The sequence below is a fragment of the Lathamus discolor genome, chromosome 4, assembly GCF_037157495.1.
Source record: "Lathamus discolor isolate bLatDis1 chromosome 4, bLatDis1.hap1, whole genome shotgun sequence".
Lineage (NCBI taxonomy): Eukaryota > Metazoa > Chordata > Aves > Psittaciformes > Psittacidae > Lathamus > Lathamus discolor.
The window spans coordinates 8,654,502-8,682,266 of NC_088887.1; the positions used below are offsets into that span (position 1 = coordinate 8,654,502).

General features: G+C 46.6%; 1 protein-coding gene across 22 annotated transcripts; it reads left to right on the forward strand.

Moving 5' to 3' along the window:
* On the forward strand, positions 1-24,551 carry ZNF384 (zinc finger protein 384). Of its 22 annotated transcripts, none has more exons than XM_065676252.1 (13): positions 1-160; positions 1,768-1,816; positions 2,560-2,650; positions 2,737-2,926; positions 5,620-5,686; positions 5,817-6,057; positions 6,409-6,739; positions 11,568-11,648; positions 18,718-18,942; positions 19,590-19,772; positions 20,647-20,725; positions 21,565-21,723; positions 21,896-24,551. In XM_065676252.1, exons 4-13 carry the CDS (start codon positions 2,874-2,876, stop codon positions 22,169-22,171), a joined length of 1,695 nt encoding a protein of 564 aa, XP_065532324.1. In that variant the 5' UTR covers positions 1-160; positions 1,768-1,816; positions 2,560-2,650; positions 2,737-2,873; the 3' UTR covers positions 22,172-24,551. The 22 variants fall into 22 exon arrangements, with proteins under 22 accessions (XP_065532324.1, XP_065532337.1, XP_065532340.1 ...); XM_065676253.1 differs by lacking the exon at positions 1-160 and adding an exon at positions 757-772; XM_065676249.1 differs by lacking the exon at positions 1-160 and adding an exon at positions 1,039-1,253.
* The last annotated feature ends 3,214 nt before the right edge of the window (positions 24,552-27,765 follow it).

Below are 27,765 nucleotides of genomic sequence, written 5' to 3' on the forward strand. Positions count from 1 at the left end.
CACCTGTCTTCTCCAGGAACAGCCGCTTGCCTTTTCCTGCCCCACGGCCAAGGCTCAGGGTCCGCCTGCTGCTTCAGGCACAGCAACTCTCGCTGCACAGCAACACGCCTGGTAGTGCCAGCGCACGGGAGACAGCAGGAAACTGCCAGCCAAAACTGAGGTGGGTTGAATCTGTGAAACTGAATTCTCAACGAGTGAGAACAAGGGTGAGACGCAGCCCCCTCTGGGGTCGAGTTCTGAACGGTTACAAATGGAAGAATTAAAAACGAATTAGTATTGAGGTGTATTAGTATTGAGCCACCGGCTTGCGGCTGTGGAAAGGCTACCCAGCTCCCCTCCGTGCCCGGCCCTGTTCTCCTGTTCCCTTCTGTGACTGAGCAGGTCCAGTTTACCGCCCTGGCAGAGAACCAGCTCGCTCAAGTCCTTTCTGTTGGGTTAGCACGACAAACACGTTTAGCATTTGGCCGGGGAAGCGCCAGAGCCAGCAGGCACCAACGGGCAGGCGGGCCGGGCCCGCCCCAGGTGCTGGCAACCGGCCTTGGGGTCAGCTCATCTGCAACAACCGAGTCGCCCCATCCCGACGGGCCGGACCCGGAGCCTCCCTCTTGCTCTGCGCTGCCGGCGGGCCCGGCCGCAGACACACCAGCACAGCAGGCCGGCTCCCCCCCCCTCAGCTCTCGGCCGCGGGGCAGGAGGAGCGAACCGGAGCCGCTGCCGCGGGCACGGCCTCCCGCTTGCCCCAGCCGGGAGACAGAGCGACACCCACCCGCAGGTAGGCGAGAGCAGCGGGCCGAGGCTGGGGAGCGGTGGCATGACATTAATTATTCATGAGCGTTCATTAATATTAATGAGAGCGGCCTTTCCCTCCGCGCCGCGCACGTCACGCCGGGAAGGCCGCCCCGGCCGGAAGCGGTCTCGCGGCCGGGCTCGGGGCCGCCGCGCGCCCCGCCACTTCCGCCCTTCTTACAGCTCGTGCTCCCGCCACCCCGCGCTTCCGGTAAGCGCGCGCGCCAGCCCGCCTACTGTGTCCCCGTCCCCCCCCCCCACCGGCTTGAAAGCCCCGGTCCCCACTTCCGGCCCAGCGGCGAGCCGGCGGTGCACGCTTCCCCCCACGGCTGCCGGGGGCCGCCGCCGCTCCGCCTCTTTTTGAAGCGAAGCCGCCGATGACGCCGTTCCGCTCGGCTCGGTGCCCAGGAAGAGCTGAGGCGTGCCCCGCCCCCTGACCCGGAAGCGACTCGCCGCTCCTCTTTCCGGTGAGGAGGCCGCTGCCGCTGCTGGAGTCGGGTCGGGGTCGTCGCTGGGGGTGGTGCCCGGTAACCTGCTGGGGGGCGGGTGTGCGGGACAGGGGGGACCGGGCCTTTGGCACTTCCGGGGCTAAGGCGATCCGGAAGCGGAAACGGAGGAAGGCTGTCTGTCTGTCTGTCTATCTGTCTGCTCGCTCGCCCCCTCGTCCCGGCGGCGGGTCCGGAGCGCTCCCGGGGGAGCCGCCCTCCGGGCTGGCCCCGCCCCGAGCCGCGGTGGGTGACCGGGCGGCGCGCCCTGTCCTCGGCCGCCTCCGCCGTGTGTGCGCGGGGCCCCGCCGGGGGAGGTGGGTCTGGGCCCCCCCCTCTCCTATCCTGGCCGGTCCCCGTCGGGAGCGCCTTCCTCCGCCCATGGCCGCCCCTCTGGGGGCCGGAGGCGGCCGGCGGGTCCGGGGGCCCGGCGTTGCATCGCCCGCTGTCATGCAGGGTCCCGGGCGGCCCGGTAACCCTGGCGGTTTGTTTGCAGAGACGGCCCTGGAAGGAGGAGAAATGCAAGAGGAGGGAGAGTGAGAGGGGTAAGAAACTGACCCCCGCCTCAGGGGCTCCTTCCGACCGCGCTGCGGGGGGACAGGGATGGTGGGTTGGGGTGGGGTGGGACACAGGTCCAGCCTTGGGAGCCTGAAGTGGCTTGTACTGCAGGGTGCTGGAGGGGTGATTGACTGCCAGGAAAGAGCTGAGGTGCAGGGAACATCCTCTGCCAGTCCCCTGTACCGGCAGACAGAGGCTTGCTCTGTCGGGGTGAAGGCTATGCATGTGTCAGGGAACGGCACCAAAGTTGTTCTAGCTCGGGTGTGCGGGTTCGGGGCTCAGAGCTTGTTTGGCATGTTTCGGGTACTCCTGGTGTGCATCAGGATGTACTTGTTCTAAAGATGTAGCGGTGCTTGAGCTTTTTGGTGCTTATGAGCTTTGTGGAAGCATTTTTGCATTTGATCTAGCAGCCTGTGTGGCCTTCAGCATCCTTAGTATTTTGCAGTGATTAAGCCTGAAAGCTGCTTGTCATTGAACAAAGATCTTGGGCAGACACAAAATGACATTGTAAATCATTCCCAAGTGTCATACTCGGGGCCTTTTGTCAACTGAAAACTCCATATCCAGTAGAAAATACAAGCTAGGTATCTGGAGAATAAGAAGAAAAAAAAGCATTAAAAGTCAATCTCTAAAAACCTGTATGTCCAGCCTTGATTGTGCCTTCCAGAAACACAGCCTCTACATCACTGTATACTTGCACGTGCTTTTATCTCTCTGTTTATGATTAAAGCGATGACCTGCAAAGAAGTATAAGTCCAGCACATTAAGTATGTGATTCTGTGAAGTACTCTGAGATCTAACCTCCAGATTCCTTGTCCCTTGTGAGTTCTCTTGTTCACTCTGGTTGTTTATTTGGTGTATGTACATTTGTGGTCTGTACATAGAAGGTGTTTTTGGTTTATATCAGGAGGGTACGTTGACATCTGTCTGATACTAGACTGGTGAATAGGAAGAAGGTCCCATCTCTGGCCTGTTTGTGGAAGCTGGGATGATGAAGGCCCTGCAGTGGGAACGTGCGGTGTTACAGGGTTGAAGCTCCAGCCCATGTCTGGTAGTTATAGATCAATTGGAAGGGTTACGTGCAGAGTTCTGGTAAAGTAAGTGTGAGCAGCGTGAAAGTGGGGGCTGCAAATAGGGGTGCATGTTCGCAAAACATCCTTTAGCCTTAAAGGCGGGGTAGGGGAGGGACAGCTGTGGGTATCGGGGCAGCTGTTTGGTGAAGGAATCTTACCTTTGTTCTCTCCCTTTGGAAGACTGGCTTGCTAGTGAGATTGCATGAAAGCTTCAACCTTTACACCATTTCTCCTTTTCCTCCACATTCTTATATCTTCACCACACTTCAGCCCTTCACACCAAAACTTTTGAGGCCTGATATCTGGTCTAGCAGGAAGATTTTTGGATGGGGAAGTGGATCCTTAAGAGACTTTAAGGAAAACAACATAGTCATCTTCTGAGAATCAATAAGAGCCTTATTTTTACTTGCATACTTTATAAACTGGGCAAACAAAAGTTAGGTGTTTTGTGAAGTTCTGGTAGAGGACTAGTGGATACAGGCAGTCACTGAGTGCCCTGGCGTATGCTAATATGGATTTTAGAAACTGGAAATGGAGTTGCCTTTCATTCCTTGTACTCTTTAAATAAGAAAGCTGTTGTGAGATTTCTGTTTGAATTGGCATCTTTGTTTCGTGCCTGAAGTTTGCAGTTGAATCCAGGGGAGTCTTGGAGAAGTTTATTTGGAAAATGCATCTGATTATTATATGAGACTTTATGTTTTTACAGAATCAGGTTTGCTTTGATGTTTTTGACATGGAAGTAAAAGAAGTAAGGGCTTGTTTATTTCAATAACAAAAAACCCCAAACCCAAACTTGACATTCCAAACAAAAACTCCCTCTTGATTCAGGAGATGCTCGATTGCCAAGATTGTGTTATCTCTTCATGTGTGCCCATCCTGTGGAAGAAAAAAGTCATGTAATTAAGCATTACATACAGAGGGCCTTGCTGTGGGCAGTGTACTTAATAATTAATTTGGCTCAGAAAAGAAAGCAGAGGAAGGAAGGTAAGAGTCTTGCCCCATCAAGTTCTGATTGAATCACAGCAGTGTAAATCCAGAGTAATTCAGGCAGGCAGCTAGCAGTCTGACTGCATGCCACCGATGCAAGGTAAATAATTCATCCTCAAGTGTGTTTATGGGTTGATTTGGAGTGAGTGAGTGAGGCAGGAATACTTGGCTTTGCTGTTGCATGAGCAATTCATAAAAACAAAATTATCAGGTAATTTGGTTCATTTGAATACTGCTTCACATAGAGGAAAATTACCTTTGCATTTTGGCTCACCCGCAGCAATTCCACATGTATTTATTCTGCCCTAATAGACTTCTGGAAAGTAAGTGTTTTATGCTACTCGGGGCATGCTCCTCAGCTTATCTGATGATTGAAATGGGCCCTTCAGAAACAATATTTACTCATTAATTAGACTACTGCCACATCAGAGCAGGAATAGAAGTGGGACAATTTGCAGGTAGCTGCATGAGACCTACAGTGGTTGCTTTCTCTAAGCAGCTTGCTCTGCCAGATGTTCTCTGAGCATAGCTTTTTATCATACATATTGTACCTACCAGTTTTGCCATGTTTGCTCAGGAATAGGTGTGTCTTCTGCTTCAGGAAATATTCCTCTTTCTTTCATTTCTTTAGGTTTTGAATAGCGTTTTCATGAGTGCAACAAACTTTTCTGCTAATACTATTACAGAGAGGAATGTAAGGATTAGGGATTAAAGGGCTTCTTCAGCCAGGTGCTCCGAAAGAGATTATGCTTCTGTATTCAGAGGGTTAACTTTTGGTGTCTGACTGGTCCTCCGGCTGCATAAAGAGTTGAGATGAAGCAGTGGGCACTCAACTGAGGACAGAATCCTACAGAATCCTGTCCCAAAGAAGGGAATGGAAATGAACAACACAGAGCTGTGATGTGAGGATACCCTCTTCTCACTTGGGAAGAGGGTATCTTAGGAGTGGGGTAGTCAGGTTATTTTCCCACTGCCTCGTCTCATCCAATTGGATGAGAGTGGAGGATCTTGCCTGTCAGGAGTATTAAGTAATATTTCTGGGCTTCTTTTGAGAGTGGGGCTGGGGTGGGCAACGCAGTGGGCAGCTGGAAGTTAGGAGCCCTAAGTTTGACTTTTTGTTCTGCTGTGGCTGTTTGTTATCTTGGGCAAGTCTGTTTCCCTCTCTCTGCCTGTCTTTCTTCCTGTATAACATAATGCTAATGTCCCCTTGCTGCATCTGGGCCCTTAGTGTTGAGCTGGGGTTGGAAGGACAGACAAAGTCCAAACTTTTCACTGCTCGTGGGCTCAGGCTGTCTGTGACAGTGAAAAATGGTTTTCAGCTGTATTTGCCTGGTTGCAGATGCACAGACTTCATCTTTGATGCCATGTACTTGGGTGGATGATAATCGGGGAATTCTGGAGGTGTTCTGGGTTTGCAGTCAGTCCCTTTTTTGCATGGAGGACTATTGGGCAAGAGGTGTTTGAGGTGGACCCAAGCCTGTGGGAATAGCAGACATCATTTTCCCTTGAAAATTATTTTTGGATTTGGGCATATAGCTCAAAAGTGGGGAGAAGTTGCTCAAGTAAGGGGAGATTAAGGAACTGTCACAGCATTAGACTGAGTCAGTTCCATATTGGAGTCTCTTTGGGTTTAATGTTCTTTTTGTGTGTCTGTCTGTCTGTCCGTCTGTCTTCCTTCTCCTCCATTCCTCTCCCCTTCCCCCTTCCTCTTCCCCTCTGTGCCCAGCTAGGATGGAAGAATCTCATTTCAACTCCTCCCCGTACTTCTGGCCAGCAGTGCCCACCGTCTCGGGACAGGTAAGATCTTTGTCTTCCAGCCTCTGTTGCTGGTCTCACTTCCTGTTAGAAGTTCGTGCGTGCTGCGCATTTCTGTTGCATTTCTTGCTCAGCCAGGGTATGCTAAAAGCTGTCCTTCTCACCTGTTTAGATTGAGAACACCATGTTTATTAACAAGATGAAGGAGCAGCTATTGCCCACAGAGAAGGGCTGCAGCCTGGCTCCCCCCCACTACCCTGCCTTGCTGACAGTACCCACCTCTGTGGCCCTGCCCACTGGTATCTCCATGGACTCAGACACCAAGCCGGAGCAGCTGACACCACACAGCCAAGCCCCTGTGACTCAGAACATCACCGTGGTACCAGTGCAGTCTGCTGGGCTCATGACAGCAGGTAGGGGACTCCAAGGACTCTGGCAGCATAAAAAGGAGACTCTGGGATGGGGGGACAGAGTCGTGGAGAATCCTTTTTGGGCTGTAAATTATTTCTAGCCTTACTGATGGTGTGGACTGCCTTGGCATGGTTTCATCATGATTCATGGTGAATCTCTAGGCACTCAGACACCTTCTTTGTGGAAGTTTGACTTCCAGCATCGGAGACTGGGAATGTGTTGGGGAGGGTAAGCTACTCTTCTGTTTCTGTTGTAGTCAAAAGTAGGTGTATAAAGCTTGCTTCTGTGAGATAATGAGGTTGGACATAAACAGAGATGTAATAACTGACTTCCTCCATCTTCCTTTGTTGCAGGTCCTGGTCTGGTGATAACTTCCCCATCAGGTTCCCTAGTGACCACAGCCGCCTCTGCCCAAACTTTTCCCATCTCAGCTCCCATGATTGTCTCTGCGCTACCCCCTGGCTCCCAGGCAGCCCTCCAGGTGGTTCCTGACCTGTCCAAGAAAGGGACAACCACCCTCTCTGAAGGTGGTGGGGGTGGCGGGGGTGGGGGAGTTGCCCCCAAACCGCCTCGGGGCCGGAAGAAGAAACGATTGCAGGAGTCAGGGCTGCCAGAGATGAGCGACCCCTTTGTGCTGTCAAACGAGGATGATGAGGACCAGCACAAGGATGGCAAGACATACAGGTGGGAGCGGGTTTAAACCTTGCCAGTAGCATTGCATGGGGATGGTGGTGAATTTTACCCTTCAGAAGGTTACATGGGGAAGAACAGAGAGCTGCCTTTTCCCCATAGTGTCCCTGAGTAGAGAATCTCTCAGCTGTAGAAAGTGTTGAGGTTTTCTTTTTAATCAAGAGTGTTTGCAAGCTGGTGGGTTGACCCAAAACTAAAGATCTCCTTAGTGGACAGCCTTGATTTTCTGACTATCCAGATGTTAATGTTACCAGGTTAGTTAATGACCAGGATGTTATGGAGGTTAAACCATATCCTTGCGGCCACAGCCAGGTAGTATAGCTGGTGTACTGCAGAATGCAGTACTGACTTGTGCAGCTGAGACCCTAGCATCCCTGGGTGATCCTGAATGAGGACTCCAGTCTCTCCAGTGTAAAGACTACAAACTGGAGGCACACAGAGCAGGAAGTGAACTGTGATGCTTCTGTGTGCATTGTGATCTCCTATTTCAGCATTCCCAATAGAATAGGGAAAAAAAGAAGTGTATTTCTCAATTTGGTATAACAGTGTTTGTGAGCCCTGAGGTATCAGGTAACAGGGGGGAGAGTTCTGAGCCCTGAGGTTGGGTTTCTGAGCTTGGAGGGATGTGGCTTGAGTTTACAGGTGAGTGGTGGAAGAGGGAGAGATTAACCAAGGGGGAATACTTAAACCAGAGCATGTGGAGTTTAGGTGTTTTAGGGAAGATGGGAGCTGGACAGAGCAGGCAAGTGCTAGGGATGGAATGCAATGAATGTCTTAGTTGGGAAGCAGGAGCATGAATGGGTCATTTAGTAATGGGTGTTTAGTGTTTAGTGAGGGATGATTAGGATCAGGAAGAGGCAAAGTAGTAGCCGTTTTGTAGATGCAGACAGAAATAGAAGATGGTCACTAGCTCTTCTCACTTCTCTGCTATGTGCCCATGATCCTGTTTCAGTTTCCCTTTTACCATCCTAGACCCTCTTTTTTCATACAGATTTAGTTAAGTTTCTGGAATTAAATCATAACAATGGGAAGGCATCTACCCAGGATCAGTGCATCCACCCCAGGCACTGTTTCATTTTTAACTATAGCATTTTTTCAATGTTTACATTTTCAAATCAATACAGTTAAATGAGTACAAACCCAGAGCTTTTCTCATCCTTTTTATTCTCTTAGCCAATGTCCCAGTTCTTCCACTTTGAAAATATAATCAGCGTATGGTGAGGAGGGGTGGGAGTGTTAGGTAGCTTGCTATTTGTAATCCCACCATTTATTTTGGGCTTTAGCCACAATTCCACACTACTCAAGCTGCTTACAGTCTGGGTTGCTAATTAGGTTGTTAAATATGTATTTACAGGGGACACAATTGGCAGTGAACACTAGAATTAAAGCTGAACCAAAGCTTTAATTATAGCTCCTTGTTTACTTGTAAGTTTGGGGGGAAAAAAATGCCCAAGACCAGGTGGAGTGACTCAGCAGAAACTTTATGAACATGCTTCATCTGTGTAACAGCTCATGAAAAAGGGAAAAAACAAATGAGTTTATATGTAGGAACATGTAATCAGGAAGATTTCCTGTGTTCATGTTTAGTCTGAGTGGGGTACCTCTGCCTCTTTCTCCAGCCACCATCCTCAGCAAGCCTTTGAGCAGTGCTGAGGTGCAAGATAGCTAAACTGAGATTTATGGAAGACCACTTTTGCCCTCCTTGGGATCTCTTCTTTAGCTGATGCTTTCTATGTGCAAGTTGGGAACTAAAAATGAGGGTTGAAAAAATAAAGGAAGATGCTATCTCCTCTTGGAGCTGTGGCACAGAAAACCTTTGTGAAATACAGGAGAATTATATCTCCATAATAGGTGTATGAATAGACTTGCAAGTTAAAACTTTGAGGATTCCTGGGTATCTGCTGTATTCTAGAGGATGATTTGGGCAGTTCCCGTTACTACAGTATGCAGGCATATCCGAGCTAAATTAAGGCTGGGTGAGGTTTATCTACTCCTGCTTCCTTCTCAGGCTGGAGGAGGAGTTGCTTGTGGTATTTATACATCTGCATTGTATGATTTCACTGATTCCTATGATGATGCGCTGAGGACAAGCTAGTCAGATGCCTGAAGGAGTTGTACTACATCGAACAATATGAATTGGGTTTTTTTTTTAATACCCAATTGCTAAAGCCAAGATTATTTTGTCAAATTTAATTATTTGTTGCTTGTAAATTTCTTTTTGAGCTCTGTGAACTCTCCTGTCCTGAGTGCCTGAGCAAGTGCTTGGTTGCCATAATTCCTGACTCCTAGTGTGTTGGTGAAGACAGAGCAGGGTCTTGATGGGCAGCACAGGAAGGCAGACTTGGAAGGAATTGGAGCACAGAGGTGATACACATATCGCAGCCCATCCTATTCTCTACTGAACGTACACATTCCTGCTCCTGTGAATGGCAGCTGTTTTGCCTCTGTATCATCTCTAGAAGTGAATCAGTAGTCTGCTGTGAAAGTAGTGCAAGAATCTTTGTGACCAGGTTTCTTGTAAGAAAAGGTGCAAAGCTTTTGCCTTACCAGTGGTGGTGCTTGCAGATCATGGACATCTAGCCTTGGGATTAGTCTAGCAGAGTCCTCAGTGTTTTGCTTTATGCTATTAAAAGAATGCTTTGCACCTCCAGGGGACAGCATCTAATCCAATCCTGGGAAGTGTTTTCCTTCATAAATAATGTCACTTTAGCTGTGTTCTGGATTCATTGTCAGCTCTTTCTTAATCTTCTCTGACGTCTTTGTATACTTCACTTTTTCTGTGGAAAATGAGCCCGGCATCAAGAGCCTTTCTGGTAAGATGTTGGCAGTGAGAAGCACGTGGCTTCTCCTCAGTACTTTAAAAGATGCTGAGGAAGAGAGAGCAAGTGTAGGTCCTGGAAACAGTGGTATTGTTCTTGGTACTGTTGTGGTGTCTGTTCCTGTGCACTTTTAGAAGTTTGTGGTGTGGTGTGAACAGTGGACTTCAAGGCTGATGAAGTGGTTCAGCCTTTTTGGTCCAGATCACCAGTTCTCTCTCTCTGACAAGCTGTTCTCTTAAGTAGTTTCTTCTTCGCAAGAGGAAGAGAGCTGTCTTTATGCATTGCTTGGTTCCAGTATTGAGGTTGTAAAGACTAGGATGAATACCAGCTTATAGTCTGGAATAGTTTTGTGAACTGTGCTTTAGACTCTAGGACACCCACAGAAAGGTTGTAGGCTTGAGAAGGGCTTTGCCATCTCATTGTAACCAACAAGCTGTGTTCCCCACCCCTGGTTCTGCATTTCCCTACTTTCACTAGGTTGTGGGAACAGCAGGGGGTGTGGGAGACAGTAAGCAGCTGAGGATCATAGGAAGCTTCTGAGATGAGTATAGGGTACAAAAGTGTACAGAAGTCCTAGCAAGAAGCAGAGCTGAGCTGTAGAAGGTGAAGAAGCTGGATGGAGGCCTGGTTTATGAGGAAATTAGGCACAGAAGGGGAGCGAGTGGTTTGAATACAGCAGGTGAGCATGTTCTCATACATATCTCATTTGAAGCCTGTTTTTTCTGCCCTGTACAGGATTTAGCATTGCTGTTTGCTGAACTTCCCATAGTTATGAATAGATTTGAAATCTGGTGCTGTGGCTTTTGTAAGCCACATATATCTGTGAAATGTGGTCAAATTTGGCCAAGTTGTAAGCTTGGAAAGTATCTGTTAAGTGTGTTCTGCGATGCTTTATGGTGTGGCAGTTGAAGTATGCAAAGATTGTATCCTCCTTGACATTTCTTGAGGCTTGTATAACTCCAGGCACTGACCAGACTATCTGTCTCTACAGAAGAGATAAATACACTCTAAACTCTCTCAGCTTCTGTATGAGGCTGAACTGCATGTATACTCTCGATGCAGCAATAAGCATCATCTAGACTAGTGCTGAAGGGCCAAGCATGCCTTTCGTTCAGTCACAGGTGCTTCTCCTTCTCCTTCAGAACAGAGTCTTTTGCGCCCAGTGTTGACAGTAACCTCCCCCACCAGTGGGCACAAAGGCAAGGTGGGAGAAGACACTGCTTGGTTCAGATGTAGTAGGGACGAGACTGAGATAACACTGGAGCTGATTGAGTCCAGAAGTCTGGAAACTGAGTAGAGCAGAGATGGGAATCAGAAGGAAGGAGGGAGAAAAGATAAGAGCCTACAAAGTAGGGAATGGAGCAGAGCATGTGATGGGGAGCCTTATTTGCAAGGGAGGGACGACACAAAGATAAGCTAGGAAGGGCCAAGAGTGATGGAAGAGAGAACCAGATCTGCTAGGGGCTGAAAAGTGAGGAGATACCTAGAATTGGCAAAACAGATGGGGGCAAGAGTATGGGATATGGACAGACAAATAGAAGCATGGGGCAGAGGAGACATGTTAGGTAATTAAGGGAATGAAATAGGCAAGAGCTACTGCAGTAGAGGATGAAGAGAGTGGCGCATGTGGGTGAAGAGTTTGGGCCTGGGTGTCAGTGCAGGAGGGAGAAGGGATTGCAACAGGCTGGAAGGCTAAGGGCAAAGGGGGAATTAAGTTTGAAGTATCAAGCAGAAAGTTTGACCACATTCCCTCCAAAGCCTAGAAATATTAAACCCAAATTTTGCCGTGTCTCTGATGTCAGCACAAGAATGTGACCTCCTCTGGCAAAGAACCTCATCCCCCTCTTAAGGCTAGCGAAAGGTGACAAACTCCCGTTGCTATTATTTATCATCCTAGCTGCAGTGGCAGAGGTCTGTGCAGTGGATCTTAAGATTGCTGATGACCAACGTGGGTGTCAGTACGATGCCACATGTTGGAATTTCTGTTTGCTTTTTTTAACAAGTAGTTCCGTGAGCAGCGGAACTAATGAAGCCTGGTTTCCAGCGGCTCTCTCCTGTGTGGATTCTCTGATGTCTAATCAAGGGTGAGCTTACTAGCCTTTCCCTCAGCAGGGGGCTCCAAGAGGGTCTCTCTTCTTTCCTCATCTGTATGTTTTTATGAGACTTGTGGTGACTCTAAGATCATTACCCCTTTCCCAGATTTGGTTGAAATTGGCTTTAAGGAGCACAGGTGCATATGCACATCCATATACACACATGCAGTTTGCACACATATGCTTTGTTTTGTATATGCATGCTGTGCTTGGAGGTTAGAAAATGTTAGAATTAAGACTGACCACATGCCTCAGAGTACAATGAGGTAAAAGCTTGTGTTACGGTAAGTTCTCTCCCTTTTGCTAGGATGTTGTGGCTGTGTGTGTGCACACACTCTCAGTTCATCATGGTGCCAAGCAGAAGGAATTAACAGCAAAGGTTCTGCAGTCATGAGTTTTAATTTTAGCACATGTCAATGGAATGAGTGTGTGCAATGGAATGAGGGAGACCATTGCAGTTTCAACTGGGACGGAAAACTTCAAAACTCTTGTCACACATCCGATCACACCTTCATTTGGTCCTACTGAGTCAAGGTACTTAATACCATCCTTGATGGTGTGATCATAGTTAGCGTGCACATGAAGGCCTGTCAGTCTTGTGTATTTACTCAGAGAACCTGAAATGAGTGGTTTGTTTAAAAAAAATCAACCCACAAACCTTTACCATGGGGTTGCAGAATTGATGAGGATGATTTCGGGGAGGGCATTTATTGGACTGCTGGTCTGAAGAACTGTAGATTCTGCTTGCCTCTGCTGCAGATGTGCTGTGGTATCCTACAGCCATGTGGTTCAGGCCTGCAGATAATCTTGCCTTGAAGCGTGTGCAAATATGAGTTGGGTCTAGTCTTCAGTGGATTAGCATTTGCCACAGGCTAAAAATGGCCACAGTTATCCTGAAATAATTAACATTGGGTGTTCCTGAAACATTGATCTCTCCTCAAATATTGTTGAACAGTCATCTGTTACATCAGACCCTATTTTGCTTCGCAGAAGCATTGCATCTCATAGCTGTAGCATAGAAATCTATAGAAGCTGTGATTTGAATGTATATAATGCGAATTTTGCTTTAAAGGAAAGAAAGTGGTCAGAGGTATCAGTTTGGCCACTCAGAATTAGTGGGTATGTCTGTGTTTCATTCCTGCCTTCCGTCAATCCCAGGGACATTGTGGGGGTAGGTGAGTGCTTATGGAGCACTGATACTTCTGTGGTGGTTACAACAGATAAGTAATTCTGCTTCATGAGGTTGGAATTGCATGTGGTGTACGAGGCTTGAGGCTGTACACAGTGGAGATTAAGGAACCTGAATGCTTGCTTGTTAAATACATGTGCAACACAGTAAGGATGCAGTTCTGTGGGAACAGTCAATAAGGCTGTATTAGAATGCATCTGCATTGCGGAGCCGAATTATGGTGCCATAGGTGACCTTAATTCTGGCATTTCCAAATTTGCTAGTGCTTTCTTATGGGCCTTTTGTATTCTTTTAGGTTGAGCTTTTGCATGTTATCACTCTACTAGGAAACGCCTTATTGTGTTTTATTGTTTCATTAGTCTTTTATGCTAATGGTGACTGATGTCTAAAATTGGTAGACAAGGGTTTAGGCTTGATGTTGTTCAATGATTTGGAGGTCAACAGAAAGTCATGGCTGATAATTTACAGATGGAAGCAACGCTGGTGGATAGCTTTAAAAGAATGTGGAAGCGCTATGTGGTTGCTAAACTGGAACTATTCAAGCAAAATGTATTTTAATACAGACCAATGGAAGGCATTAGCCTTTTGGATAATGCTTTGTGACTTCTCCAGCAGTCAGGGATGGAGGCCTAGGTGTTTGGACACAGTGCAGTGTCAGACAGAAGTGGCCTGTTGGAGGCAATTGAATGTCTTTGATATAAAGGTAAGGAATATGGAGAAACGCTATCCTGGAAAGCAATGACTGTGAAAGACTTTTAGGAATGCGGTGACATCATGCGAGCTCGCAGAGCAAGACTGTGACAGAAGAGGGTAAATGCATCTGTTAAAAGCATAGATGGAGTCATTAAAAGAAGACAGGCAACTTGTGAGGCATGCTGAAATACCATAGCATTCTGGGTCTGGTATTTTTAAGATCATTTGAACAAATGGACAAAACACAGGAATGCCCTCAAATCTGAGAACTGGAAAAGTACTGTATGGTGAGAGCATGTAAAAACACTTGCTGCCTTGCCAGGAAAGTATGCTTTTCTGTAGCCTTAGCAAGCCACCAAGCAACTGAAGGACTGCAGAAGCAGGTTGACTAAGATCTCTGAGCATAGCTGATAGATTTGACAGTATACATGCCATTAGTGTAAAATGGTAAAAGGAAGCACATGTTAACTTCTGAATAGGAGTTGATGCTGGGTGGAGAAGTGTGGAAGCAGAGGTATAATTCAGGTGCTTGCATTTGGCGTCTTCGTGCTCACTGGCTTTATTTAGGTCTTGCCCAATTTTTCTAGCTGTGTGTAGTTCCGTCTCCTCTACCCCTGCCTCTTTGAAAATACTAGCAAGAAAATGTCTAACTTAAGCTTTAAGCAAAATAAATCAGGGAATGTGAGGGTTAAAATAGCATTTGTCATGAACTGTGCATCCATTATTATGCTCTGCTTGCATCAGTTACTTCATTAACTCTGCATTGCAAAGGTAGTACATTTCTTTCCTTGCTAAATGAACTGCTGACTTCTACAGCCTAAAATTACTCTTATCATCTAGTTTAAATTCAGACCTTCCTGATTTGTTTCTTTTTTTTTTTTTTAACTTGTGAGTTAAAAGAATACAAATACAAACTTGTATTTATAGCCTAAGAGAAGGAGCAGGGGCTCAATTAACTTCTAAGACTAATCTCACTAGATACTAGGAATTTGAATTCTCAAAGCCATGTAAAAGCCTATGTAGTTTTCACAACTGTGATACTGATTCATTAAGCACTTGATTGAAGAATGCTGTTAATCCACTTTGGGCAAATTTTACTATGAGTTGGTATTTCAGATGGTGTTTTATCTCATAACAGCATCTGATGAATGAAGCGGAACATTCCATGAAAAGTGGAAAAAAATATGGCATTGTGGGCCACAGAATTGTAGTCTAGTTGCTATAAGCATCATTTTGTTTATGAGTCATCACGATGACTTTCATATGGGAGCAGAATTAGAATTGTACATCCACCTTTTACTGGCATTTCATGATTTTTGGAGGGTGTTTCTGTCTAACATGAACATTCTCTGAATATCTCGCTTTATTTCCCTGCAGATTCCCTATAAAAAGGAAGGATTATCAACATTGGAAGGGGTTACTTTTGATCTCTGGCATATGGCTGGGTACTAAATTAACTATTTATATGAACCTCTGTGTTATTAAGACTATGTTCTCCTAGGCTGTCTGAATTTGCAGAGCCATAACTAGCAGGTGTAGGGATGTTGTATCCCACTGTCGATGGGAACGCTGCAGTCGTTTCTGTTAGTTGCTCTCAGAAAGAATACAGTGACAGTAGTGGTAGTTCAGAGGCACAGTGAGGAGAAAAGATTAAAAATGGATATTAAACAGAGGGGAAAAAATCAATTACTTCATATAGCGTTTTGCTCATGCTTAGCAAGGAGCACTCCCAACTTCTCCTCTTCCCAGCCAGGAGGATTTCACTGTAGTAGAATAGCAAAATGCTGCTTAGTGTCAGCCGCAATGTTGTCATTATCTGTATGGATTTAACATTTTTTGAATCCATATTTGCCCACTAGAGGGCTGATTGCGTCTTCCCCTTTAATATTTGATGTTGTCTGAGGCAGAATGCGAAGCCCTTAATTAAATGGATCATTTGTTCCCTTGAAAATGCCTGATACCACACAATATGGAACTCTGAAATGCAGCTTTCTGCTGTATTCCAAGGCTTTTTTTAACTTATAAGGCTCATGAATTTGTTAATGCTACATAACGGTTCTTGCCCTCTCAGGGCTGATGCTAATTAGATGATGGGAAAACGAGTCCTTGCAAGATTTTCTTGTTAAATGTTGTTTGAAAAACAGTACTAGAATGTCAGTAGCGGCTGAATTCAGCCGAGAGGAGTTCAGGTTTGGGGAGTTGGGGGAGGGTGTTTTTGCTAACAGGTAGATTTATCTTCCTTTTTTGTGCAAGAGCAGGAGAGGTTTTGAACTACCTTCTTTATCCTTTTATTCTGAAAATGGAAAAGGACATTCAGTCTATTTCTCTTCATTAATTTTGGGGAGTTTCTGACCTGAAGGCAGATACCTGACAAAGCAAATAAGTAAAGGAAGGGATGCACAAGAAGTTATGGACCATAAAGTAGATGGCTTTATGGCACTACAGGTTTCATGCATGGGACTACTTAGTTTTGATGACATAGTAAAGTTCATGAATATTTCAGACCAGAATAGGCTGCTTAAAATATAGCCATGTGTGCAGTGCAGAAGAGATAAGTGCCCAGCATTGTATTTAAACTACAGCAAAACATTCAGAAAGGTATTTCTCTCAGAAAGGTCGTTGGATTTTCAAACTACTGATTGTAGGGGCCAAGCGATTAAGACCATACTATAGCCTCTGAGCATTGTTCCAAAGGTGCATTATTCTCATGGTTGGAAAGATCCTGTTTCCTCTTGGATTTTTTAGCTTCTAGTGTCAGTTATTGTTTCTCATTATATCTTTCTTGGCTCATAAAACAAGCCCTTAGTAATTGATATTTTTCTCCCTGCATAGATTTATACGGATATTGACCGCGCTATCTTTCAAGCTTTTCTCCAAACCTAGATAGGCTGGGCTCAGTGAATCTTCACTGTGAAGTCGATTTTCCACATGCCAGCATTCTTCAAGTTTGCTGCATTTGTCTTGAGTTTTTCAATACTTGTCCACTTAGGTAGATTTCAGAATTAGACACATTGTCGCAAGAATAGTCACACTAGTCCTGTTTACAACAACATCCCTGCTATTCCCCTTTGGTTTATTTAGTATGGTTAGCCATGTTAGCACAGCGTCCCACTGGAAGCTTGGTCTTAATTGAATGTTTCCTTATCAGAGGACTGATATTGTGGAACAGAGTTCAACTGAGAGTAACTGAAGCAAGAATCTGCTGAGGAGCTTGATAAAAGTCATGGATGGGGTTATGCTGTAATTGCTTGCATTAGCAGGGAACTGGACTTGGGCACTCAGATGTGTTTTTCAGTTCAGTATTCACCTCAAAGTTCTATCTAACGTTGCTGCTTTCAAGGATACAACCCTCACCCTGTAAGTACGACTTGATAACTGCAAAATGCATATGCTGTATTCAAGTCTAGCTTTAAACATGTCAGAAAGTCTGGAACAAACTGCACAAGTGTTTAAAGATAGCTCCTTATGATTCTGGTGTTCCTTTTTACTCCTTGCATCTCACATAGACCTAAACAGCCAAATTGCTTCTTGCTGATTCCAGAAACGATTGTTGTGTGTGTGAGGTGGGATCTAAATAAGGATGCATTTAGCTTGCGTGTTCTGTTAGGGTTTGCCATTGAAAGCGGATTAAGAGAAAGATGAAGGTAGGAAACATGAGAACAACTCTTAGAGATTATAATGAATGTAAAAGAACAGTGATGGATGGGAAGAAAGTGTTATGGCAAGTGTGTGGTAGAGTGCTTGCTAGGAAGGCATGGCTTCTACCTAAATGGCTTAAAATCAAGCTGTGGCTTAGAAGGGCCTGTGGAAGTTAAAAGTAGGTGCTGGATAAATACTGCCTACATTACACATGCTAATCAGACTGCACACTTCCTAAAGCTTCTGCCTCCAGTGTAAATCATCACAATAGCAGATATAATGAAGTATCCTTCTGGGAGGAGATGGATATGGGGAAGAGCAGGATAATTCTCTGTGGCTTGTAATACCTGCAGGGACTTCTGTCATTGAGCAGTTTCGTAAACACTTGAAAGCCTGAGGAAATTCCCAGACAAAAACTCAAGTCAACCTGCTGTGAAGGTTGTATTCATGTTAGCCAGACTCTTAGTTGTGGCCCTGGAAGTTCCAAGTGCAGGTTCAGTTTTGTCTTGTTTAATTGAAAAGTCTGCAAATGGAAAAACTAAGTTCAGAGAAACCTTTAACTGCCCATTGGTTGGCACACATATGGGTGGTGGGGAGGAAGGGGGTAAGAAAAAGTCCAGTAACTTGGCTACTGCTGCTATCTCTCTGTTATATTATCAAACACAAAAGCTTTTACTGTCTTGAATTGTAAAACAGTGCAAGCTTCTCTTAACAGCGTGGTGTAATGATGGAGGAACAGTTTTTAACAGCAGCAGCCATAGCAGATAGATGCCAACTGCTTCTTCCTGTTCAAAGAGTCTGTGTGTTACCAAATACACTTCTGATCATTATGGGAACAGATGGATCTAAACTCCTAGACAAAACATTTTGCATCACATCAGTAAGGTTGAAATTATGAAAGCCCATTAGACCAGTGAAATACCACATTTGATATCCAGAGTATCTTTGTGAGACCCACTAGGAAAGCAGCACTGTTGTTAGTGTCAGCATTTTGTGTTCTAAATATTCACGTGTCTTCTCCAAAAATGGGAGCAGAGTTAAGTGGATTTGGTCATAACTGCTTTTGCAGACTTTGCAGTACATGGAGTTAATTTTTATGATGAAAATGAACCTTTACCTGGGATTTCCAGGTTTTCCAACCTTTTTTTGACTGAAATAAATCATAGATGAACAAAAAGTGATTTTTGTCTGGGAATTATTATTCTGTCCCCTTCAGACTGCTGTTGGAAAATTTCCAAAGTGCTGCCCTGTCTCCTTTGTAGGTCTAATAAATTAAACTCTTTGATTCTTCTAAGACCTTTACTTGTCTGGCTGCAAGGTATTGTTTGGTTTCTTCTGCCAGTTCCTAGCCTAAGTCTGTCCCCCTGGGACTGGAGTACTTGCAGCCAAGCACAGTGTCCTGGGTGAAACCTCCCCAGAGCCACATATAGCAAGAAAGCATCCTGTCACTCAGTGTGGAAGACCCTGTCCAGTTAGAGTTGATAGATAGTGGGGCTCACCCCCATGTGACACTGTCTCTTCCCCTCACCCCGGTCCCAGGTGCCGGATGTGTTCGCTGACCTTCTACTCCAAGTCGGAGATGCAGATCCACTCCAAGTCCCACACGGAGACAAAGCCTCACAAGTGTCCTCACTGCTCCAAGAGCTTCGCCAACAGCTCCTACCTGGCCCAGCACATTCGCATCCACTCAGGGGCAAAGCCCTACACGTGCAGCTACTGCCAGAAGGCCTTCCGCCAGCTCTCCCACCTGCAGCAGCACACACGGTAAGGGCCAGAGGAGGCTGGGGGCCCTCCACACTGCATGTTGCCGTCATCCCAGCATGCTGTGAGCACCCTCAGTGGGCAACTGCCTGGGGAGACCAAGCTTGTTTTCCACAGGCTGGTCAGGTCTCGTACACAACAAAAGGGCAGTAGTGGTATCGGACATGTGAGACTTGTCACTTGCTGTGAGGGGCTGGGTACGCACAGAGGTTAACACTGTTCACCCTAAGGGGCATCTGCAATGGAGTGATGCTTTCTGATAGAGGGTAGGGCTGGTTGTGTCAAAGTGAGAGTGGGTGTAAGAGGACTGTTCTCTGTCACCCCAGCATAGTTCTGCCAAATGTCTCAGTCCAGGCTTGCAGCCCCCCTGCTATTACAGCTGTAGGCTTCCCACACACAGCTCTGCCAATGCCCCTCAGTCCAAACTCTATAGTTCCTCTCTCTGGATCCTCCCCCGGTGCAGACAGACCATGGTCTCTTGAATCCAAGAGGAGCATGGTTTGAAACCGAGCGAGCTCATGCCGTGTTTGGAGTTCCTCCATGTAGCAGATAGAGTGGTGCTGTCCCACCCCCTTTATGCCCTCATTCCATCAGCACTAGCCAGATGGTGGTCATGTCCAACTGCTGCTGCTCCTCCTCCTCTTCGGCAGGATCCACTCCAAGCTCCACACAGCGATTGTCAAGCCGCACAAGTGTCCTCACTGCTCCAAGAGCTTCGCCAACACATCCTACCTGGCCCAGCACCTCCGCATCCACTCGGGGGCCAAGCCCTACACCTGCCGCTACTGCCAGAAGGCCTTCCGCCAGCTCTCCCACCTGCAGCAGCACACACGGTAAGGGCCAGAGGAGGCTGGGGGCCTGGCCCTGGCCCCCCCGCGCTGCCGGCATGCACCAGTGGAGCACGCGCGCCAAGCATGCGGGGGGCGGGCGGGGAACGCGGCCGGCTGCGCCCTCGCAAGGAGGTGACCCCCCCCAGAGTGGACGGAGTGGAGGCTGCGCAGGAGACACTGACCACGTCAGGGCAGAGGTGGGCACATGCTGGCCCCGGGGATCCTTGGTCTTGCACCGCGGGGGGCACAGAGAGAGAGAGCCATAGAGAAGAGAGGCATTGGCTATAGGGCATCCCAGCCTGGCACCACGGGGGTTGGACTGAGTGTGTGGAAGCTTCTCCTGGCATTGCAGGGGGACAGGGACAGATGAACGCTGTAGGTGATCTCAGCTTGATAATGTAAAGGGAAAAGCATTGGAGTGTCTGTTACAGAGCTGCTGTCTTGGCCTTGCAGAAACAAGAGAACAGACTCTTCTTGGCCATATGGGCCTCCTGAGCTTGGAGCAGGGAGCCTGGACCTCCAGACCCTTTCCCAGCCTATTTTCAGGTGGCACATAATGCCAAGCTCGCCAGGCATTCGTAAGCTTTTGCTCCTCAGTCCTAGTCATTGTGTGAAATCTGCTTGACTGCTTGTCTTCTCTAACTTCTAGCTGGACACAGGAGCTGTGCAGAGCTCTCTTTGTCCAGACAGAACAGCATTTGGAGGCAACATGATCCCATTGTTGGAACTAGATGATCTTAAGGTCCTTTCCAACCCTAACTATTCTATGATTCCCTGCTTTCCTGAGTGACTGAGATTTGATCATAGCAGCAGGCCCTGGCAGTCTGCCTTACCTGCCCGCTCACTGCCTCCCTTTTGCGCTCTTCCTTCTCAACAGTATCCACACAGGGGACCGGCCCTACAAATGTGCTCACCCTGGGTGTGAAAAGGCTTTTACCCAGCTTTCCAACCTGCAGGTAAGGGGCTGGACTTGTCCTGCTCACCAGTGCGGGTGGCAAGGGTAGCTGTCAGGTGGTAGGGGAGGCTACTTGCCTGTGGTAGAGTGGATGGAGAAATGGGGGCAGTTGGGAGGAGTGTAAGAATACAGAAAAGCTCTTGAAGCCCTAAGCAGGGGAGAGATTCCCGGCTTTTGTAGCACTGGTGACCCAAAGAAGTCACATAAACACTCACATCCTGTAAAGTTGTAAACTTGACTTGAAGGCAGTGAGACCTTGGTAAAGTTCCTCCCATCTGTTCTGCGGAGTTTTCTAACTTAGCTGGGGCAAGACTTTTGCTAAATGTCATTCTGAATAAAATCTGGGTATCTGATTGGGTTTACTGTTTGTTTTACAAATGAAATGGAGGACATTGAGGGATTTAGGGAAGCAGAGGTGGAGTGTCTTGTTGCAGTATCCTGGAGGAGGGGAATTGTAGCATGTGCCAAATGGCAAAGAGCTGTAAACTGTGAGCAATTAAAGCAGATCCTACCCTAAAGGGCAGTGACAGATGCTGGGAGCAAATGTGTAGTGAGGCAGAAGAGAAAAGGAACAGGCTGAGAAAGTTGGGGAGGGGAGGCTGAGAAGATGAGGGCTGTGGGGAGTTGGGAGACTCTGCTCTTCAAATGCCTAATATGACTGAGAAAAAAGGGCATCTGGGGAAGATGTGGGCTGGAGGGAGAAGCTCTGCTCCCTGCAGTAGGAGCCAGGCAGGAGACCTAGGGAGCTTGGAGCCTGGCTGGAAGAGGGTATTGGAGGTAAAACCTTCTTCAGTACTAACACTTGCTTCCTCTTTCTTCCACCCTACTGCTGGTCCCCAGTCCCACAGACGGCAGCACAACAAAGACAAACCTTTCAAGTGCCACAACTGCCACCGTGCATACACGGATGCTGCCTCATTGGAGGTACACCTGGCTACGCACACGGTGAAACACGCCAAGGTCTACACTTGCTCCATCTGCAGCCGGGCCTACACCTCGGTGAGTGTTTGCTGTTCTGGGGAGTAGCAGGAGTGAATGCACTTCCCAGCGTCCTTCCCTAGCTCCTCCACATCCAACAGGAGCAGCCACCTGGGCTGTCATGTGCCTTCCCATTGGGTTTGGCTTTCGTAAATGCCCTCCCCTCCTGTGACCACCATTCTTCCCATTGCAGGAGACGTACCTGATGAAGCACATGCGGAAACACAACATCCCTGACCCACAGCAGCAGGTGGTTCAGGCGCAAGCCCAAGCCTCTCAGCAGCAGCAGCACTTCCAGCCACAGGGTGGGGGGGCAGCAGGGGGCCCTTCTGGAGACACTAACCAACCCAACCCTCCCCCCCAGTGCTCCTTTGACCTGACTCCTTACAAGACTTCAGAGCATCACAAGGACATCTGCCTCACTGTCAGCACCAGCGCCATCCAAGTGGAGCACCTCTCCAGCTCCTAGAGAGACCTCAACCCAGGGAGCAGAAAGCCTCTTGTGCATAGCCTGCGCCCAGGGGCACTGCTTGTGCAGCGGCCCTCCTCGTGCAACAGTCTCCGGCCTCTCCTCCTGCAACAGCCGTTTCTGGCCGTGTAACCCTGTTCATGGCACCCCCTTGAACAACAGTCTGTCTCAAGGGGGTGCTCCTTCTGTGCAACAGCCTGCCTGGTAGGAGGATGCTTCCTTGTGCAAGAGCCCCTTTCCTGTGCTGGGATCACTTCCTCATGCAAAAGCCCCTCCTTTCAAACCCAAAGAAAGGCCCCTGTTTTGCCTTCTCTCTCACTGTAGGATGTGTATGAAGGGGGGGTGCCTGTTGAGACATGCATGGTGAATGGGATGGAGAGAGGGTCCTTGTATGTACAGGGGCTCGGACACATGTTTTCAGCAGGCCACAGAAGAATGTGGAAGGGTTCATAGCTGGATGGCGTTCTTTGAGGATTTCCTTGAGTGTCTAAGAGAGAAATATCCATTCCTGTCCCTCCTGCTTGTGAAAGGGAGGAGGGGTTGCTCGTCCTGCCCCAAGGACTGGATGGGAGAAACCTTCTCCCCAGAGGAAGGTGAGACCAGTGTGGGGGAGAGGTGAGGCATGTTCTCTGGGCTGGACCATGCCTACGCTGCCCGAGGGCTGTGGAGTATTGCACTCTTTCTCCTCCCGTGGTGGAGAGCAATAGAGAGGAGTCTGTCTGCACTGGCTGCTGCCTCTCTCTCCCAGCTGTCCGAGCAGTATGGTGGCCAAGGTCCCGTAGGAATGTGGATTCCTGCTCATTGCTCTTCCTGCCCGTTGTGGATGATGTCCTAGCAGCTTGTACTCCTCCTCCTCTCCCTCCTGCCTGCTTCCCCACACCCTCCCTCACAAAAGCCTGCAGGCATCAACAACAAACCAAAAAGCAACTGGAGGGAGGGTAAGAGACTGCCAAAATAATCATCACCCGTCTCTCTACTCCCTTTCCTGAAAGGCAGAACGACAGCAGTTCTGACTCTCGTACCCCTGTCCTGGCCCCAGGTCCCAAAGGGAAGGAGGAGGAGGAGGAATAGCCCAGTCTTTTCAAGGAGCCGGCAGGAGGCAGGGAAAGGCTAGCTTCTCCTGCTCACCTCCCAGCGGAGCGCTCTCCCAGGCTCCCTCTTGCCAACACGGGCTGGACTCACATGGCAGTGGTGGCCTCTTCTGGACCCTGGTCATGGGAGAGAATCCCCAAAAGGTGGACAGTGGAGAGAAGGGGATGAAGATCCCCACAGAAAGACCAATCTAATGAGAAGGGGGAGCCAACAAGAATAAACTGAAGGCCCCTTGAATTTATATATATATATATATATATATAAATATCTATTCCCCACCCCTGGCCCGCTCTGTCCTTGCTGTAACTGTTTCTATCTCTGTGTTTATAAAACGCATTATCCTGATGAATTTTTATTTTCAATCTTCATTTGTTTTTCCCTTTCTCTTCATCTTCAATTCTTCTCCCTCCCCCCCCCCCTTTTTTTTTTTGATATATAACTGGTCCACATGACTATTAGTCTTGTGTGTCACTTATTAGTTCCTTTGGATCATGGAGGCTGACTCGGAAGAGAATGAGAAAGCAAGGGAAAAAAAGCATGTGTTGTTGGGATTTAAAATCGATCGCCCACCCAAAGCCTACAGAATCCCAGACTTCTGTATGAACAACCAATAGGGGCTTTTTTTTAACCATCTGTATAGAAATAAATTGGTGTAAAAGGCTCCTGGAAGGTGCTGCTGCGAGCAGCCTGCCCCTGTGACGTGTGTTCCTTCCCCCTGCACCAGACCACTGCACAAGCATCTTGCTGCTGTGTGTCCCGAGCGGGCAGCCTGCCTTTGGGCAGCCTCACTTCACACAAGGAAAGCGAGGAGTTCTGTGCTCTGCACCTCTGGAGCCTGTGGCAGAAACCTTTTTCTCTGCATTTAGTCACCAGGGTTGGCTGCAAATGGTTGTTTGCTAGATCAATAGGTTTGGCCGGAAGAAGCTGCCTGATTTGGCTTCTGCATTTCACAGGTGACATTTCATCTGTTTATCCTGTACTGAGCCCCAAGAACTAATGTATAATTTGAAGTATGTGTTGACAAATTGCATTAGTTTGATTCTGAGGCACTGGGACACAGAGAATCCCTTCCATTGGTAGCCTACTGCAGGCTTTGTGTTCTCACTGTTGAAATATTTAAGCCCAGTTTCTCCTTTGGATCTGTTTGGCTTTGGTTTCCAGTAACTAGTTCTGGATACATCCATCCCATGGATTCAGAGAGCCCTAAAGCACAGTGGGGCTTTTTCCCCTGGACTGGTATTTAAGCACTATAATGTCACTTCTCAATCTACTTTTTAGGCAAGCTAAACAGATGGAATTCCTGAATTCTTCCACTGTAAGGGATTTCCTCCAGCCCATGAATTATTCTTGTCTTTTCTTTCTACTTCTTGTCAAATTTTTTTCAGTATCTTGTAAAAATGTCCCTTTCAGAATGGGGTGTTCAAGCCTCAGTGCCATGGCCAGGGCCCCCTGCCCCTTTGCCTTAAGTCCACAGAGGATTACGTTTTGCCCTTTTCTCGCAGCATTATATGGGAGCTCACGTTAGCTGCTTGTGTGGTGTGATCCCTGGATCATCCAAAGTCTCAGCTTTCTGTGGTAGTGTTTCCCCCTTTCTACAGGTATGGTCTGAGTTTTTATTTCTTAGATACTTAACATGAGGCTGTTAACAAAGGCCAATCTGTGTGAATAGATCTGGTTTACTGATGGACCATGTTACTCGCTGCTCTCCCAGTTTTGTCACCCACAAACTGTATCAGTTGTTTCTTACTTTCAGATCCAGGGTGAAAATGCTATATTGCATCTGACCTACCTTAATTTGAAAAGCATCATTCAGTGCAACTTTATATTAGCTTCTTTATGAGACTTGCAGGCTAGGCATTTCTTAATCCTCTTAGTATGTGATTATGTACAGTAAATCTTTCTGACTTATGGTGCTAGGTCAATGCCTTACAAAAATTTAAGTATGTCGCACCTATGCAGTCCCCTTTGTTAAACCAAATGTGTAATGATGTCACCTAAGGATGAAATTAGGGTTTGGTTTGTTGGGTTTTTTTTTCCTACAAAATCTGTATTTCATAAAACCTTTGGGTCAAAGGTTTTATTTTTCATTCACTAATTCTTCATCTCAACAGCTTTTCCATAAGTTTGAAGTGGAGTCATTTCATTTGCCTTTTGGGAGCGCTGTCATGAATGTCCGAAGGTGTTTCTCTAATATCCCAAGTTTGATTAAAATCAGAACCGATGGGCTAGAGAGCTTGTTAGTGATCTCTTTTAGGATTCCTGTTTCTTTGCTGAGTTAAAAATACACATCCCTAGTAGATGCTGTCTAATCTCCTACTTTGATACTAAGGTACTGGATAGAAGTTGCTGTTTTCATGTGACTGCCACATCCTGTTTCTTTCTGAATATGGAACTGGAAGTGTTTGTTGACCAGATTTCCCCTGTTAAGTGTCACTAGCATTTTTATTTAGCATGGCCCAGTACAATTAGTAAGTTTTCTTTGTTTATTTTTTATTTAAAAAAGAAATGAAAGACCCAAAATCCCTTTGCTGTTACCAGTGGTTTTCCTAGCCACAAAGCTTTCCTGAACAGTTTTCTTTATTCTAGTAATGGCTTATTTCTGTCAGGTGCTGTCTTGGCCTTCCCTTTTCCATCTGTTACGTTTCAGGTTTGGTTTGGTTTGGGGTCATTCTACACTGTTCCTTCTTGCCCACAGACTTTCTTACTGAACCCAGGATGAGCTTTTACCAAAAGTTTTCCTCTTTGACTGTGGAATTAGAGCTTTTTTGGCCATGTAATACTGTTCTTTTATGGAAAAGTTTCAACTTTTTCCTGCCTTATTTCTTTTTCTCATGGACAACTCAGTTTGTAGGTTTCCTCACCTTGGAAATCAGCACAGGTTTGTTCTGCTTATGACTCTCTTTTGCATGTCCATATTCCATATGAACAGGACAAAATTCCCAGTTTCAGTCAAGCTATGATGTCTTGTATGTATCACCTTGAAGTCTGAAAAATTGACTTGTTTTGGGTGCAGTGTCTTGTATTGGGAAACCTACAGTTTTAAAAGTCAGAAAGGTGTTTTTTCCAGCTGCTTGAATTCCCTGGGGAATGGCTCCCAAGTTAAAATTCCTTGCAGTGGCTTTTCATTTTGTACGTTAAAGGTGCTTGAAATTGCCTTTCCTGGTCCCTGGTTTGATCCGTTGTTTTCTGATGTATGCTATCCTTCCCCTTCTTGGAATCTGCTACCTAGCATAGGTATGTATTTAAGGCTGTACCACTCATGTATTACCAGTTATTTCAAAGTTATTATTGCTTGCGTTTGTGTAGTTTGCTGCTGCTCCTACAGCTTTTACTTTTGCCCAGGAAGAAACTAATGGTATTTTCCCCAAGGGACATTCCCACTGAGTTTCAGAAATGCCAGTTTATTCAAGACCTCTTTTTTTCTTTCCTCATCAGTGAGGCTTTCTTACTTCTCTGTTTACCCAGAGTCCTGCTGCTGGTGTAGAAGCACTTGAAGAAACCTTATTATCATCCTTGTTACTTACCTCAGTTTGGATTAAGTCTTCCTCTTTGAATTCCCAAGGCCATTCTAACATATTCAGAATGCTTCAGGTGGTTTAAAAAGTATAGTCTCTCCCTGCGGGATGCAAGATCTAACATCTATAGAAAATTCTTCCCTATTGAGATGGTGCCTCAGGTTCCACTGTATGCAGCTTCCTGCTTTGTGCACTTAAACCAACCATGGTTCAATTATTTAACTACCACTCACAAGAGTGGAAGATTCTCTAACAAGATCCTATGGTCCTTCCTCTTCAGCTCCCTGAATTCTATGACCCTGAATTTTCTCTGTGATGCCAGTCCATTTGTTTCTCTGTGTCTGTCCACACGAAGGCTTGACAATGACTCTGGAGTTCTGTATTAGGTTGCATCTTTGCTGGAAGGTGAGAGCACTTTTTCTTCTTGTCCTTTACTGAATCCATTGTCTGTTCATAGCTGGATTTTGCAAATTATCGTTGCTTTAAAAGGAAACATCATGTAGGCTGGAAATCATTTAGAAAAGTCACCCACAAACAGTAACTGAATCTCAGCCGTGACTAATGATAGTACTGCTGGTCTATAATTCAGTTAAATCTTCAAGAAGGATTTAAGACTTTCATAATTTAAAGCCTTATGGTCAGTCAACCATGTCCCCTATTAGAGTTTTTTTGTTGGCTGTCACTGCCACTGAAACTGTCATTCTATTTTACTACTTTTTTTTTTCTTTTTAATCCATACAGTCTTGTTATGCCTTTGTTCAGTACATTAAAGACTTCTGCTATAAGAAGTCTTTCTTCTTTTGTAATGAATTACAGACCATGATCAGGTCACTGTATTCATCTTTCCAAATGGCTTAATTAAATTGAGCTGGTTTAGGTGTTTCACAATAAGGCTTGACTCCATCATGGAGTTCTTCTCTATCGCCTTTCTTTTTCCTTTGTGAATGACCAGGGTGCGTAATGCTCAGTTACAAGTCTTGCTACATT